The sequence below is a fragment of the Musca vetustissima genome, unplaced genomic scaffold (genome assembly GCF_032173495.1).
Source record: "Musca vetustissima isolate MV318-11 ecotype Yass unplaced genomic scaffold, APGP_CSIRO_Mvet_v1 utg23234, whole genome shotgun sequence".
Taxonomy (NCBI): Eukaryota; Metazoa; Arthropoda; class Insecta; order Diptera; family Muscidae; genus Musca; species Musca vetustissima.
Window position 1 is genome coordinate 32,272 of NW_026873816.1, and position 16,656 is coordinate 48,927.

Sequence of the window (16,656 nt, forward strand, 5' to 3'; positions counted from 1 at the left end):
TAATCCTAGCAAAATTTATGACAAAAAAATTACGCTGTCGAATCTTCAATATCGTTGTCAATGCGCGACGATCTTATGCCAGTTTTACCAGTCCATGGATAAATGTCAGGACATGGCTGACATGTCTTCATGTAACGTACACCAGATTTGTGCCAGAGATTGCAGACTTTGGGGTTATTACAACGCTTGGGACGATCCTGAAAGAGAGCAAAGGAAAACAAAGGAAATTAGAAATTGATTTAAAAAAGGGGTTGGATTTGTATGGGCCGAAATGGGCGGATATTTAATAATGAATACTTTTTCAAGGACCAACAGAGGTCTAATAAATTATGGTTAATAAGAATATTATATAAAAGTCTATATAAGTTCTGATAAGAATATTGTAACGGCCTAATTAGAATATTTGTATAGTCTCAATAAGGGGTGGATTTTTTTTAAATATCTTTAAAAGGTCTAATAAGAATATTTTTGCTATCCAATTGGGAGTGAAAAATAAGGCGTGGGTTAATAAAGAATATGTTTTCAGGTCCAATTAGTGTTGATTTTTTTTTAAGTCTTGTAAGAAAATATTACCATGCCCAATTAGTCTTGATTTATTAAAGAATATTTTTTAAAGTCTTATAAGGATATTTTTAATGGTTCAATAAGGCGAGGATTTATTAAAGAATATTTTTTAAAGTCTTATAAGAATATTTTTTAGTGGGCCAACTGAGGCGTGGATTTATTAAAGAATATTTTTCAAGGGCCAACTGAGGCGTGGATTTATTAAAGAATATTGTTCATGGGCCAACTGAGGCGTGGATTTATTAAAGAATATTTTTGAAGGGCCAACTGAGGCGTGGATTTATTAAAGAATATTTTTCAAGGGCCAACTGTGGGGTGGATTTATTAAAGAATATTTTTCAAGGGCCAACTGAGGCGTGGATTTATTAAAGAATATTGTTAAAGTCTAATAAAAATATTTTCAATTTCCAATAAGGCGTGGATTTATTAAAGAATATTTTTAAAGTCTAATAATAATATTTTCAATTGTCCAATAAGGCGTGGATTTATTAAAGAATATTTTTTAAACGAATTATATTTTCTATTAAGGCCCAATAAGAACATTTTTAAAAGGAAGATTTTTTTCAAAATCAAATTAGGCGCAGATTTGTTAAAGAATATATTTAAAGTATAATAAGAATATTTTAAATTGTCCAATAAGGGTGGATTTATTTAAGAATATTTTTCAAATAGAGAATATTTTCTATTAAGGCCCAATAAGAACATTTTCAAAAGGAAGATTTGTTTTTAAATACCCAATAAGAGTATTTTTCAAAATCCAATTAGGCGTAGATTCATTAAAGCATGTTTTTTTGACGGAGAATATTTTCTATAAAGGCCCAATAAGAACATTTTTAAAAGGAAGTCTTTCATTTTTATTAAAGAATATTTTTTTAAACGGAGAATATTTTCTATATATGCCTAATAAGAACATTTTTAAAAGGAAGATTTTTTAAAAGGCCCAATAAGAATAGTTTTTAAAACCAAATTATGTGTACAATTATTAAAGAATACATTTTAAAGGTCTGAAAAGAATATGTTCAATTGTCTAATATATTTTTTAATGATCCAATAAGAATATTTTTAAAAGTCAAATTTGGACGTAGATTTATTAAAGTACAGTTTTTAAAGGTTCAATAAAATTATTTTTAAAAGTCCAAATAGGCGTAGATTTAAATATTTTTCAAGGGAAAATAAAAATATTTTTAAAATTCCAAAGAGAATATTTTTTAAAGGACCAATGAGAATATTTATACAAATCAAATTAGGCGTGGATTTTTTAAAAAATGTTTTCTAAAATTCGAATAAGATTTATTAAAGAATATTTTCTAAAATTCGAATAAGATTTATTAAAGAATATTTTCTAAAATTCTAATAAGATTTATTAAAGAATATTTTTTAAAGTCTAATAGGAATTTTTTGAAATGTCCAATTAGGCGGGGATTTATTAAGGAATATTTTCTACAATTCTAATAAGATTTATTAAAGAATATATTCTAAAATTTTAATAAGATTTATTAAAGAATATGTTTTAAAGTCTAATAGGAATTTGTTGAAATATCCAATTAGGTGTGGATTTATAAAGAAGAAGAAGAAAGAATATCTTTTAAAGTCTAATAGGAATTTTTTGAAATATCCAATTAGGTGTGGATTTGTTACAGAATATTTAAAAAAAATTCTAATAAGAATATTTTCTAAACTCCTAATAAGATTTATTAAAAAATATTTTATAAAGTCTAATAGAAATTTTTTGAAATATCCAATTAGGCGTGGGTTTATAAAGAATATTTTGTAAAGGTCTTATAAGATTTTTTTGAAAATTTTAATAAGGCGTGGATTTATTAAAGAATGATGTATAATTTTTTTTTAAAGTATTTCAAGAATATTTTGAATAATAAGAATAAGAACATTTTTTAGGTCCAATAAGAATATTTGTTAAATGACCAATAAGGCGTAAGAAGTATAATATTTTTAATGGTCTAATAAGAAACATGTTTAAAGATCTAGTTAGAAATATTTTTAAAGATCTAATAGGAATATTTTTTTAAGTCCAATAAGGCGTGTAGTTATAATAGAAAAAGTTTTAATGGTGTAATAAGAATATTTTTTATAAAGGTCCAATAAGAATATTTTTTAATATCCAATAAGACGTGGAGGTCTAATACGATTTCTTTAATATCGTATAGCTATATAAAAACTCACCGAATAATCACATTGGAATGGCTGGAATGAATTAATTCTCGACAATGGGGTGGGATCTCTGACCCATTGCAGTGCCTGCCAGTTGGTAACAATCCATACATCAGGCATGGCATTAATCGTATCCAAGAATTTGATGAAACCTTCTTTATGATGAGGCTGTGTGAACCAGGCAGCATGATAGAAGAGACCGAAGGGAGCTCTGCAAATAAAATAAAATAGTTATTATTTCCATTCCGAAATCCTCACAGGGTCCTTATCACTCACCTGTTGGTTGTGTAATGTCTATCGAAATTCTTCATGATCATTTTGGTTACACCCTCAGCATCAGATGGATTGGAGCAGGCGTCACCCATCGAACAACGTCCACCATTCAAATCTTGCCACATTACCATAGGCACTTGCCACACTCCGGGGTAACTCTTTGTGGGGCAAGGTGGAATCATACAATCGTGGAAAATCTTATAATCCAAAGTGTAGGGCCAAGATGGTGGACGATTTTCATAGACAGGCATCGATGAATCGTAGGTGAAATTCGAATCGTATAACATTTTGAACATCTTATTGCCACCAACGGACAAGAAGGGAGCACGCATACCACGAACATCGGACAGTTTGACACCACCATATGCGGCGAGTATTTCACGCTGGCCAGCTACTTCACGGGTCCATTTCTTTTGGGAGAATTGTTCACCAAAACTGTGACTGTTGTTTTTTTTTTTTTTGGGTACAAAAAAGTTCGGAATTAATATGGGTGGTCTTCATAAGGGGTTTATCGGTGTTACGGGTTAGTTTAAATTATGCAATTATTTTGTGAAATGTGCGCTGGAGTTTTTTTGTAGGGTGCAAAGGAGTGTGTGTGTTATATACAGTGTGTGTGGGGTTGTAGAGGTGTGTTCGAGGTATTTTTCTAATATTATTTTACAGTTTTATAGGGGTTAGGGTATAGATTCTTTACTAAGGGTGTCGGAGACATAGTTTTATTTTGTCGATTTCGGATTAGAGGTCAACTGAGGTCCGATTTTTTTCTATAGAAAAAAATACATCAGCTGTAACTGAGTTCGGATTTTTTCTACAGAAAACTGAGGACGGATTTTTTCTACAGAAAAAAAATCACCTCTGAAAACTGAGGTCGGATTTTTTTTCTATAGAAAAAAAATCACCTCTGAAAACTGAGGTCGGATTTTTTTCTATAGAAAAAAATTGCTCAGAGAACTGAGGTCGGATTTTTTTCTATAGAAAAAAATCGCTCAGAGAACTGAGGTCGGATTTTTTTCTATAGAAAAAAATCGCTCAGAAAACTGAGGTCGGATTTTTTTCTATAGAAAGAAATAACCTCAGAGAACTGAGGTCGGATTTTTTTCTATAGAAAAAAATAACCTCAGAGAACTGAGGTCGGATTTTTTTCTATAAAAAAATAGCTCACGGAACTGAGGTCGGATTTTTTTTTATAGAAAAAAATCGCTCAGAGAACTGATGTCGGATTTTTTTCTATAGAAAAAAATGACTCAGAGAACTCTCTGCTGGAACTGAAGTCGAATTTTTTTCTATAGAAAAAAATACGTCAGCTGAAACTGAACTGGGATTTTTTTCTATAGAAAAAATACGTCAGCTGGAACAGAGGTCGATTTTTTTCTACAGAAAAAATACCTCAGGTGGAACTGAGGTCGGATATTTTCTATAGAAAAAAATACCTCAGGTGGAACTGATGTAGGATTTTTTTCTACGTTTTATTATTTTTGTAATTTGTTGTTGTATTTTGTTGGTGTTTGTTATGTCTACATACTTCGTGCTCTCTGTTGTTGTTGTTTCTAACTACAGTGGTGTTGTTGTTATTACTTCTCACTACGATTTGGAATGACAAAAAAATACTTACGAGACCGTATGCGAAGCCATTTCATGGCCATCGGCATACAAATTTTGAACTTGACTGTAATCGGTCCATTCGTGAGAGACATAGAAAGTGGCCGTGATGGGACAACCGTTGGGATTAACACGGCCCTTTTCGAATAGGTCAATATACAATTGTTTGTTCAGATCATTAACGGAATCATCGAAGGTAATCAATACAATTTGGGGGACACTTTCCACAGGTAGATCACCTATTTTTTCAGTCAAGGTTCGAGGGTGGGGGCCAGGTGGGGATATTTTTGTACAATAGAGTCGAAGGGGTGGGCAATGATGAATAATGGTAAATGTTTTTTTTAATGGTTTAAATTGAAAACAGCATTGATTTTGTTTATAAAATTTTGAATGAAAGGGCACATGAAAATAAAGTAAAAAATTCGAAAACAAATTAAAATAAAGCAAAAAGAAGCGGAACATAAAAATATTTATATTAAAAAAATATATATTGCAAAGAACCCAAAAACACAAATAAGGGGAGTCGGCATGAGAGACATGATCACATGATGAAGGCGTTTTTTTCAGATTCATCATCCAAAACCTCTAAATCTCAGATGGTAAAACTTACGACACAGTATGTGAAGCCATTTCATGGCCATCAGCATACAAATCCTGGACCATACCATAATCGGTCCATTCATGCGACACATAAAATGTCGCCCGAATGGGACAACCATTGGGATTTTTACGCGTCTCATTATTGAAAAGCTCCTCATAGAGTTCTATGTTTAGCATGCTAATGGCATCATCGAAGGTGATCAGAACTATTTGTGGAACTTCTTCAACATTTAAGTCTCCTAATTTTTATATTTGTGGAGAATTTATTTTTTATAATTTTTATTTTTTTTAATTTAAAAATATTTAATTTTTTTGAAAATTTTAAATTTTTTTTTCGAAAAAATAATTTTAGAAATTTATCTACTTACCGGGTATATCTTTACCACCACAATAACAATCGGGCAAGAGGCAAACATCCTTGCGGCATTTGGCAGCTGTCTTGTCGGGAGTGGGTTGGGGATACAAGGGCTCGGGTCGAGATGGAGGATTCTTGTAGATATCAATGAACTCTTGGGCCTTGCTGACAATTGTTCCAGAAGGTTTCAAGGTGGGACGGGTGCGGCTAAAGGAAAATAAAGGAACAGATATTAGAATCTTTCTATTTTCTATAGAAGAAATGTTTGAGAAAATTTAGATCGGATTTTTTCCTTAAAAAAATACATAAAAAAATGAGGTGGGATTTCTTTCTATAAAAAAATGCTTCAGAAAACAGAGGTCGGATTTTTGTTTTCAAGCAAAAAATGCCTCTGAGAATTGAGGTCTGATTTTTTTTAGAAAAAAAATCCTCAAAGAACTGAGGTCGGATTTTTTATAGCAAAAATACCTCAGGCAACAGAGGTCGGCTTTTTTTCTATAGCAAAAAAATACCTCAGAAAGCTGAGGTCGGATTTCTTCTTTAGAAAAAATACCTCGGAGAACGGAGGTCGGATTTTTTTCTTTTGTAAAAAATACCTCAAAAACAGAGGTCGGATTTTTTCTATAGCCAGGACGTATTTTTTTTAAAGTAAAAATACCTATGAAAATTGAGGTCGGATTTTTATTTTCAAGCAAAAAATACATTTCGGAACTGAGGTTGGATTTTCTTTCTGTAGCAAAAAATACCTCAGGGAAGAGAGAACTGAGGTCAGATTTTTGTTTTTGAGCAAAAAATACCTCTGAGATTTAAGGTCGGATTTTTTCTCCAGAAAAAATATCACGGAGAACTAGAGTCTGATTTTTTCTATAGCCAAAAAAAGAGGACTGAGGACGTATTTTTTTCTATAGCAAAAATACCTATGGAAATTGAGGTCGGATTTTTGTTTTTAAGCAAAAAATACCTCATTTTTGCCTATAGCAAAAAATAACTCTGAGAAATTAGGTCGGATTTTTTCTTTAGAAAAATACCTTGGATTTTTTTTATAGCCAAAAATAAAAATACCCCAGAGAATTGATATAAGATTTTTTTCTAAAGAATAAACAAATCGAATTATTTTTTCTATAGAAAAAAATCGGAAGACCTTAGTTCCTCACTGAGACATTTTTTCAGTAGAACAAATTTGGAATGCCTCAGTTCCACACTGAGAAAGAAATTGGAAGGCCTCAGTTCCACACTGAGAAAAAATTCGGAAGACCTCAGTGCCTCACAGAGACATTTTTTCAACAGAAAAACTCGGAAGACATCAGTTCTTTACTGAGGATTTTTTTTTTTATAGAAAATGCTGAAGATCTCATTTCCTCACTCAGTCAATTTTTTGCTCTAGAAATCCGCAACTCTCAGTTTTCTGAAGACATCAGTTCCTCACTGAGGCAATTTTTTTAATAGAAATTTCTGAAGGTCTCAGTTCCTCATTCAGTCAATTTTTTGCTCTAGAAAAAACCCGCAACTCTTAGTTTTATGAGTTATTTTTCTATAGAAAAAAATCGACCTCAATTCTCCGAGGTATTTTTTATTTTTTTCTACAGAATTTTTCTTAATTTTTTCTATTACTTATTTTTGTTTTTTTTTTTTATTATACTTACGGTGGATGCGTTCCACGATTGCTGGTCACCGGTGCCGATGCAACATCTCCTTGATTGTAACTTGTTGAGCTACCACGATTCCTGTTACTATTCGAATTAAGTCTGATTATTTATTTTTTCAATTAAAAATAAATTTTGTTTTTTTTTTTTGCAAATAGTTGTTGTTGGAAATTTAGTAGATTTTTTTAGATGTTAGACAAAAATAGTAGCAGCATAAAAATCAGGGATAAAATATAGAGAAAAAAATGAGATTAAGAGAGAAAAAACAAAAGGAAGCGATTAGAAAAAAACAGGCAGTGTTAAAAATTATTATAAATAAATATTTTATAATAAATTTATAAAAAAAATAATAAAATTTAATTATTAAAGCAGACAATAAAAAAAAAACAAAATGACACTTTATGAAGGCTATAGATATTTTATAAAACAAAAATAGAATTAATAAACAAATTTACACCAATTTATACAATGTTAGTTACAAAAAACCATCACCTCTAAATTTTATTTCTCAAGCTGAAAAAATAGAAAAATAATTTTGAAATTTACAAAATATTCAAAGTATTTTTTTTTCTACAAGAAATCCCCAACAGAACTCAAAATAAAGAAGAATTACAAAATGTACATTTATTTTTTACAGTGAGAACCAAAAAGTTTTGTTTAGAGTAGTATTTTCAATGACTGACTGTATGTTTTCAACAACTGATTTCTCGAAGTGTATTTTATGTGTACGTCTTGTATTTAATTTCATTGCATGATTTTTAAGTTTTCAAGTATCGTTTTGTCTTTTCTATAAAAATTAAACCTGAAAAAAATTAAAAAATATAAGAAATCTAAAAAATATGTATCAAAACAAAAACCTTTGTTTTTGTCTCGTCCACCTTTCAAATTTTTTGCTTATAATATTTCACATGGTTGGCAACACTGCACATTGAATTCAAGTAGAAATAACGCAACAGTTATCGCATAACAGTTAATCGAACATCAGCTGCGCTAAATGGACTACCTAATCATTGTGCCATGGGTCTGACGAATAATTACAAGGCAAGAACGTCGTTGGGGTTAATTTGTTTGTAGAGTAGGGCAATCCTGAAGCGTTTCGATCTAGTTCGAACTAGTTCCATAGTTCCTTTTTGATTAATCGTTCATTTTTTTACTTTAATTAATTCAGTGAATGAATGAGTGATCTGGCTGAACAATTGCATAAAAAGGAACTAAGGTAAACGAAAGGACAAAGAAACGACTAGAGAAAAAATTTTACGGAATAGTTCTCTCGAACTAGATCGTTTCGGAACGTCCCAAATCTGTTTGTTTTTGACAATTAGAGGGTTATTCTGAGTTTAACTTTATTGTTTTCTAACAATTTTTCTCAGTGTACGCAATTCAATTATTAATTTTGTAAAATGTGTAGTATTTTATGTGACTGACAGTGTGGTAAAATTTAAATCCTGATATTACATTTTGAATGAGTTATTGTGAATTATATGAAACTACATATGAATGACAAATGATGACATTTACGGAAATTTGAAATTCTAAACGGTAATGATTTCATTTGATATGGAACTTCTATCAGAGATGGGAATTATGAATTATAAAAAATAACAAAAATACAACTCTAAATTATTATTCAATACAGAATAATGAAATGAATTTTCTGAAGCGGTTCTATCTTTTTCGGTTTGCTCCGCAAATGGAACTAGGCCATTCATTTTGTTCCAGTTCATTGATTTACGACAGTTTATTCAGTTAGTGAACGAATGATTTAAATGGACGATTGAATCAATATGAACTAGAATTTTCTAAAAAAGTTTTTTTTTAAAAAACAACTATCGGAGCTATTAAATAGATGCCTTCACAAAATACGAATTAATGTCACAGCACGAATATAGACAATCAATTTTGATTTTATTGTAAAACATTTTTCCTTAAGAACTACTGAAACTAATCTGACGCTCTAGCCTAAACTCACACAATACTTGTATCATTAAACTGTTTGTTCTAATAATATAACCTTATAAAACAAACAACAAGCATTTGAAAATTTCTAAGTTAAATTTCTAATATTTGTTAAAAGCAGATGAAATGCATTCGAAGCCTCCCGATATTCCTATAACCTACATCGGCATCAGCAACAACAAATCGTTCATTTGCTCAATTTTGCAGAAAATGCGGTTAAGATTTTCAATCGACTCAGCAACAGCGGAACTTCTCCCTCTTTTTACACAACATGAAGTCTGATTTAGTAAGAATGGATGGAAATAGCGCCGCCCAGAGGAAAATAGCAACACTAAATAAGCAGGGATCGCAACCACAGCATAAAATTCAAGAAACCGTTGTTTCTATGCAACGATAGAGGTCAGTAGCCATCAGCTAAGGGGAGACACAACAGACCTTAGCATCAAAGTATTTTGAAGAGCTGTAGTTTGGGTTTTATATTATTTTGTTAACTATCAAACCTGCAGGCAAGGTTATGCCCGTGCGTGTGGTGTAGTGCAGTGAATAGTAAGCCTGACTATAAAAACGAATTCCAACGAAGAAGGAAAGATTTCTAAATATCGTTTTAGAATATTTGAAAAATTATTCTTACATTCAACCTCGATATTAACATCAGCTCATGAAAATAATATAAAATAGGAATGGCAGCACATAGCACCACCTGGAGGAAAATAACAAGACTAAATCAAACGGCATTTACATTAGAACTTTTTCAGATTTAAACTACTTTATGAGGATTTATTTGACAAATAGACAATGGAATTGACAATTGAAATCCACTGGGTTAGCTAAATCCGGTACAATGTAAACGTACTATAAAGCAAGAATAAAAGGATAGAGTGCCATCCAGTGGAAAATAGTAACACTAAATTGGCAGGGATCGCAACCATTGTGCAAGATTCGAGGAGGCGTTGTTTCTATGCAACGATAGATGGCAGACCAATCAGCTAGGACAGGCACAGCAGACCTTAGCATCTAAGTACATTGAAGAGTTGCAGTTGTGGGTTTTAGATTCTTTTTTAATTTTCAAACCTGTTCAATATTTCACGAAATATCCCCGTAATAAATATGTAGTATATGGACCTCAGGCATTTGTCTCCAGAGAAATCAGATATATAGATTTTAAAAAATAGAAAATATGTTCTTCAAATTAAAACGCATGTTCATAAATGATGTTGAAGGCGGAATTGAATTTCAATTTGGAAGCATTAAAGCCAAATTATGGAAAGCTGATTTATATCGGATCTTCAGCATATACTAATATTTGGTGCGACCATAACAATATTTGGTGCGACCATAACAACCTCATTTTGCAGGGAATTTGATTTGCATATGAAAAATAAAGAATGGAGAATTAAGAATCAGATTAAACCAGTTTCAAGGCTTAATCTGAATGAGAAAATCGAGGACAAGAAAAAGTCTTACCGCTTGGCGATGCAGAAATTATGTGCCAGATCAAGAAAATATCAAATGAAGATTGGGCAAAAATGTCATTTGATTTGGATTGTACATCCAAAGATCGTTGGTTTATTATCCGACTCGAAGGACCAAAATGACGAGTTAACAGAAAAAAAGAAAATTGTGTTGGAGGTACCCACGGATGAGGGAACTAAAAAAAATCCACTGAAGAATAGATGTATTTTGATTTAGGCTCTAGGTCCATAGTTCGCTGGTCCGTATCCTTCCCGAAGGACAAAATTAACATTACAAAAATAATTCTTAGCCTAGAATAGGTACTCCAATATTTAAACTTGTTCATCTAATTGTATAGAATGCGGACTTTTAAGTATGGAGTTTAGACTTCCGGTACCACAGAAAGCAGTTATTCAGTTTTATTCCATTTAAATCGGATGATCAGCATGATGTAATGAAGGAACTGAAGAAGAAATCCTTAAATATTTGTTGCCCAAGGCAAGTCTTCATTTAATTGCAAACTGAAAAATTGAAGAAAGCATAGCTGTAGATAGGCAAGAACATTAGGAAAAGTTTCATAACTATTTAGGAACAAAATACTAACAATAGAGCATATATTTGGGAACTAGTCTTGTTTTAGGGATAGTTTCTTTATTTTTAGAACAATTTGATATTTTAAAACCTATCATTAAAAATCGTGGATTAGCTATTTTGTTCATAAATTTTAGGAAAAATTCATGAATGTTATGAACAATCGAATATATTTAATGAACGTTTGCCTAAAACATCGTTTTTATGAACTTGAGAGCATACAATAAACTTTAATATTCAGATATGACATCATAGTTAGGAGCGATGTGATTTTTGAGGTTAGGAGCGACGTGATTTTTTTTAATTTTGTGGAAAAAAATGATGATATCCATAGGGTGATGTGATCTACGCATTTGTAATTCATTTTGTAATGACGTCAGTTCAATTTGAATTGAGATGCATATCCTATATTCTAAATGAGGAAATAAAATCGGTAATTTTTATTATAAATGCGATTTCGTTAAGGCAACAAAAAAACTAAGGTGCATACAAAACAAATGAAGCTTTTATTTCGAATTTGTTTTTCAAAAAAATATTATAGTGCTAAATGAGCTTTTCGGTTCTCACTTTCAAGGTGAATATTTTTTGTTTTACTAAAAATTGGTGCGTTAAAAAAATTCTAAAAATTAACGAAAACCCAAAAAACAAACGTAAAAACGTAACACAACTCAAATTCTAAAATTTTACCACCACCTGTAACAATTTCTATAAAAAATGTGATTTTCTTATTTTTTTTTTCAAAAACAAAATTAATTAATTGAGCGTACAATGTGAAAAATTGTATTAGAAAAAAAAACAAATTGCTAAAAAAAATATATAAAAAAGGGGGCCATATAAATTCCAAAATATTTTTTTCTGGTTAAAGAAAATTTGCAATGGGTAAATTTGTAAGGCTGTTAGGCCGTAATTTGATTTTTTAGTAAAAATGGGTCCAACAATAAAAAAATACTTATAACAAAAAAATAGAGAGAGTACTTAATAAGAGTGCAAGAATTGTTTTTTAATTTGCAAATTTGTTGTTGTTTGGTTTTTTTAAAGAAGCCGGTGAATTTTTTTTAGCTATGATTTACGTTAAAAATCAATTTTGAGATTTTTGTTTACTTTGCAAAAGAAAGAAAGAGAAAATTTGAAAAAATAATAAAAAAAGGTGAGAGCAAAAAAATATAGAGTATGGTTTTGTGGTTGTTCTTGCATTCATTAGACAAATACCTCGAGGGAATTTCGTTGCATTTGGCATTGGACGTGGTATCGGAACATTTAACCGCCGAACCCAATGAGAATTTATTTCTCGACGACGACGCCAGACCACCGTTAGCGGCATTGTTAGCATTCTGCGGGCCAGCGGCAGCAGCAGAAGAAGAGGAGGAGGAAGAAGAAGTTATGGCAGTGCCAGCTGCTGCAGCAATGGATGATTTGAGAGCACTATTTACTCGGGATACTCTAGCAGGTGGTGATATGGCGGCAGGGGCTCCCGAGCCGGCGACCGTTGCTGTTTTAACCTGATTGTAGTTGGTGTTGGTGATGGTATTGGTGGTGGTAGTTGATATAGCAGTTGGTGTGGTACCGTATTTTTTGTAGCTGGGAGGGGATGGAGGGGTCTTGAGAGTTGTGGTTGTGGAACTGATGGCGGTGGAAGTAGAAGTAGAGGCTAGGGGGTTTGAATATTTGCCAAAATATTTAGGCGTTGTGACACGGCTACCGCTACTACTGCTGCCAGAACTCGGACCAAACGGTGTGGTGCTGGGTGTTGTATACCTAATCGGGAAATAGGAGTAGGAATTCGAGTGGAGTGTTGTTGTAGTAGTTGTAGTATTCAAAGTGCTGGGACTAGAGGGGGTGGTATATAAATTTGTAGTACTGCTACTACTACTACTGCTATAGTGTGTGTGAGGGCCTAAACTACTGCTGTAAGAAGAAGAAGAAGCTATGGTTGTGGGTCTGGCTGTGGTTGTAGGTCTTAATGTTGTTGTTGTGGTGCTAGTGGTGGTTGTGGTCGGGGTTGTTGTCTTGGGAGTTGTGGTCGTTGTCGTCGTCGTGGAAGATGTCGTAGTCGTCGATGTCGCTGCTGTTCTAGGTATACTTGTCGTTGTCTGTCTTTGCCCTGTGGCATATAATTGTTTGATTTCCTCCACGGCGGCCTTGATTTCCGGTTGCTTGAAATCATCATTGACAAATTGTGGTGAGGCACTTTCACTATTCTCCTCCTCACTGTCACCGATTAGGAATAATTTCAGCTGTTCCAAGACGGGAGAATTTTTATGCAGCTGATTTTTTCCCGCCGCTGTGGTAGAGGTGGATATGTATCCGGCATTTTCCAAACCATCCGCCAAGTTGTGGGCACCCGATTGTTGTCGATATTTATTCGAATAATAATATTTCAAGGGACGATCGGTAATTTCCACGGTTGCATCTTCTGACCTGGTGTCTGTGTCAGATTTGTTGTTGTCTATGCTATTATTATTGTCCGCCAGAGGGCGATGGGCCACCAAGGCCTCAGCCCGTGGTGTCTGAGCGTCTTGCCTTTGCTCATTTTGTTTTAGCACTTGATATTTATCCCGCGATTCGGAATTTCTTAAGTTTTTCACAGCCGAAATCCGTGCCCTTTGCACCTTTCTACGGCCAGCTGGTGAGAGGGTTGTCACTTCGACCTCATTTGGTCGGTAGCGATTACGCGGCGAATATGTTGTGGGTTGCTCATCGTTCTCCAAGATGTTACTGCTCCCTGTGGCCAAAGTATAGCGTGATCTACCACGAGATCTTGGCTTATCCGAGTTCAATTTTAATCCCGAGGTGGTAATTATCGTCGATATGGTGGCCGTGGAACTTCCCACAGTTGTTGTGGTAGAGGTTGGGGGCAAAGATGTCGTGGTTGTTGTCACCACTTGTGGCTTGCGAAAGCCTTGCCCTGGCAATGAACCAATTACCGCATCACTTACACTGAAATTTTTCGTATTCGATGCAATTGTGGCAAACAGGGTCTCATTGAGATTTCTCGGAGGTGAGGTAATGAGGAAATAGCTTCTCAAAGGCTTGGCAGTGGTTTGTAAAAATGGATGTGGTGTGGAGTTGACCGTCTGATATTTAGGCTTGGCTGTGGTTCTGCCATTGGCATAGGCGGATTTTTCATCTTTTTGTAATATCACCTCCAGGCTTTTATAGGGGGAGACATAACGCAGATTTGTGGGGGAGGTGGTCTTCTGTAGGCTATCCTTAAATGTGGAGGCCCGGGCGGTATATGTCTGCACTGCCCAGGGTGAGGTGGTGGAGCTTGAGGTGATGCTACTGGTGGTAGTTGGCGTTGTTGTCGTGATGGTGGTAGTGGTTGTGGGCTTTGGTGTGGTGCTAGTTGTTGTTGTTGTTGTGGTGGTGCTGGTACTAGTTGTAGTACTTGTTGACCTGGGTAAATATTCCTTAGCCACCGATTGTAATTTACTGGACTCCGTTTGACCTCGATAGGTGTAGTCATAAAATGGTTGCCTATATGGGCTTGTGGGGGCCACACTTGTCGTGGTGGTTGTTGTACTTTGTATGGTAGGTCTGCCATTACGCCAGGTACGCATCGGCGGAACATAAGTTGTGGGCTCTATGACGTCATCATAAAAAGGTTCATCGGAAATAACTTCCTGAGCGGGCTTTAAGCTCTCTATGGTGGTAATAAGGGGCCTTGAAGTGGTAGTTGTACTGGTAGTGGTGGTGGTTGAGGTGCTACTTGAGGACTCATGTGAGTGCAACCTACTCGAGGGCGTTGTAAAATACTGAGTCACCGGCATTCTTTCAAAAATCGGTTTATTTGTCTCTACGGGAAACTCGATATGCTGGGCCCTTAGGGTAAACCCATTCTGGCCAGTTTGTAATTTATACTCAAAGGGTTTGGGTTCGGGTACATTGTTATAGGTAACAGCAGCGGCGGGATATCTTATCGTGGTTGTTGTTGTCGAAGAACTAGCACCATTTAATGTTTCAAAGGCCGCATCTGAGGCGGAATTTCCCCGCTTGGCGGCTGTTTCTTTTAGATTTTCGGTGGGTTTGAGTTTAAAACTTTGTGGGGTTAAGTCCGAAATAATGTAACTTTTTATGTGTTTCTTATTGGAGTCCCCGAATTCATTCGATTTTATGCCACCTCCGCCATAAACCTCATAACTTTTTGCCCGAAATTCATTGTCCGCTGCAACCTTATCATTTTGTGACCTAACTAAATTCGGTTTACCCCCCCTTGGGACATTATTGTTGTTGTTGGCATAGCTGGTTGGTGGTTCAGCACTTTGCACCTGGACATTTTGACTTTCACCATAGACAGTTTCCACATCTTGTAGGCTATGGGTGGAGGTGGGATGGCGTTCCCGTAAGGGAGCCTGAGAGGAATCTTGGTAGGGGATTTTTTCTAAAGCTCGAGCTGAGCTAGAGGAAATTATGTGGGTGGTAGAGGATCTATAGGGTAGGGTAGTGGTGGGTTTGGTTGTTGTTGTGGTTCTTGTGGTGGTCGTGGTTGTTGTACTTGTGGTACTTGGTTGTTGTTGTTTGGCTACATGTCTATTGTGATGGTGTGGTGGTTTTTGTATTAATTGTGACTTTTGTAGGTCTTGTTCGGGTTCATGATTTGGTTGCTGTTGTGGTTGTTGTAATTCTTGATGTTGTTGTAGTTGTTCTTGTTGTTGTAATTTTCTTGCATTGGATCTGTTGGAGAAATCCACATTATCCGTTAATACAGTTAGTAAATATCTTTCAGTCTTATTAGCCTTAAATGGTAGTACAAGAGTCTCAGTAACGGATTGTACGGGTAACAGTTGTTGTTGTTGTAATGGTGATTTGTGGTGTAACTCTTGTTGTTGTTGTGCATATTGATTAATATTTTGTTGGTTGTTTTTATTATTATTATTTAAATTATTTCTAGTTTTTGTATGAATTTTGCCAATATTAAAAATGATTTGTTCTTCAACATCATCATCGTGATCGCGATTGGCTTGATTATTTCTATGACTATTATAATTAATTGGTGGTGGTTGTTGTTGTTGTAGTTGTGGATTTTGTTGTTCTACAATATCATCTACATAATGGTGATAATGGGACCTATGGTGATGGCTAATATAAGTGATGGTAGAAGGACCAAGAAGAAAAAGTGAAACAAATGTCCAGAATTTTTTAAAACAAGGGTCAGTAAAAAAGGGAGTTAAAAAAAGAGAGTGAGAGAGCGGGAGATTAAGAGAAAAAACACACAGACAGAGGAAAAAATTTTCGAAGAATAAGAAAATTTGGGGAAACATATTGTGATGATTGTGATAATGGGAAATTTTTTGTTGGTATTGGATTAAATTTTTTTTTCATCGACGAAGAACCATTTTTAGGTTTATATATATTATTAAAAAAGTATATAAAAAAGAGAGAAAAAATTATATAAATAAAGTTATATATAAAGTTATGCTTTAAAAATATTTTATAAGAAAAATATAAATATTA

At 34.0% G+C, this 16,656-nt stretch overlaps 1 protein-coding gene across 3 annotated transcripts in view; it reads right to left on the reverse strand.

The window, feature by feature from the left end:
• The window catches only part of LOC133328342 (uncharacterized), a 38,937-nt gene continuing 22,281 nt past the window's right edge, over positions 1-16,656 (reverse strand). Inside the window, exons 5-10 of one of the 3 annotated variants that reach the window (XM_061536931.1) lie at positions 7,204-7,290; positions 5,574-5,767; positions 5,216-5,444; positions 3,010-3,447; positions 2,746-2,944; positions 1-197 (exon numbers count right to left, since the gene is read on the reverse strand). In XM_061536931.1, the coding sequence (XP_061392915.1) occupies positions 30-197; positions 2,746-2,944; positions 3,010-3,447; positions 5,216-5,444; positions 5,574-5,767; positions 7,204-7,290 (1,315 nt within the window). In that variant the 3' untranslated portion in view covers positions 1-29. Of the gene's footprint in view, positions 198-2,745; positions 2,945-3,009; positions 3,448-4,618; positions 4,845-5,215; positions 5,445-5,573; positions 5,768-7,203; positions 7,306-16,656 lie in introns of all 3 variants that reach the window. The other 2 variants (XM_061536923.1, XM_061536915.1) reach the window with 2 other exon arrangements.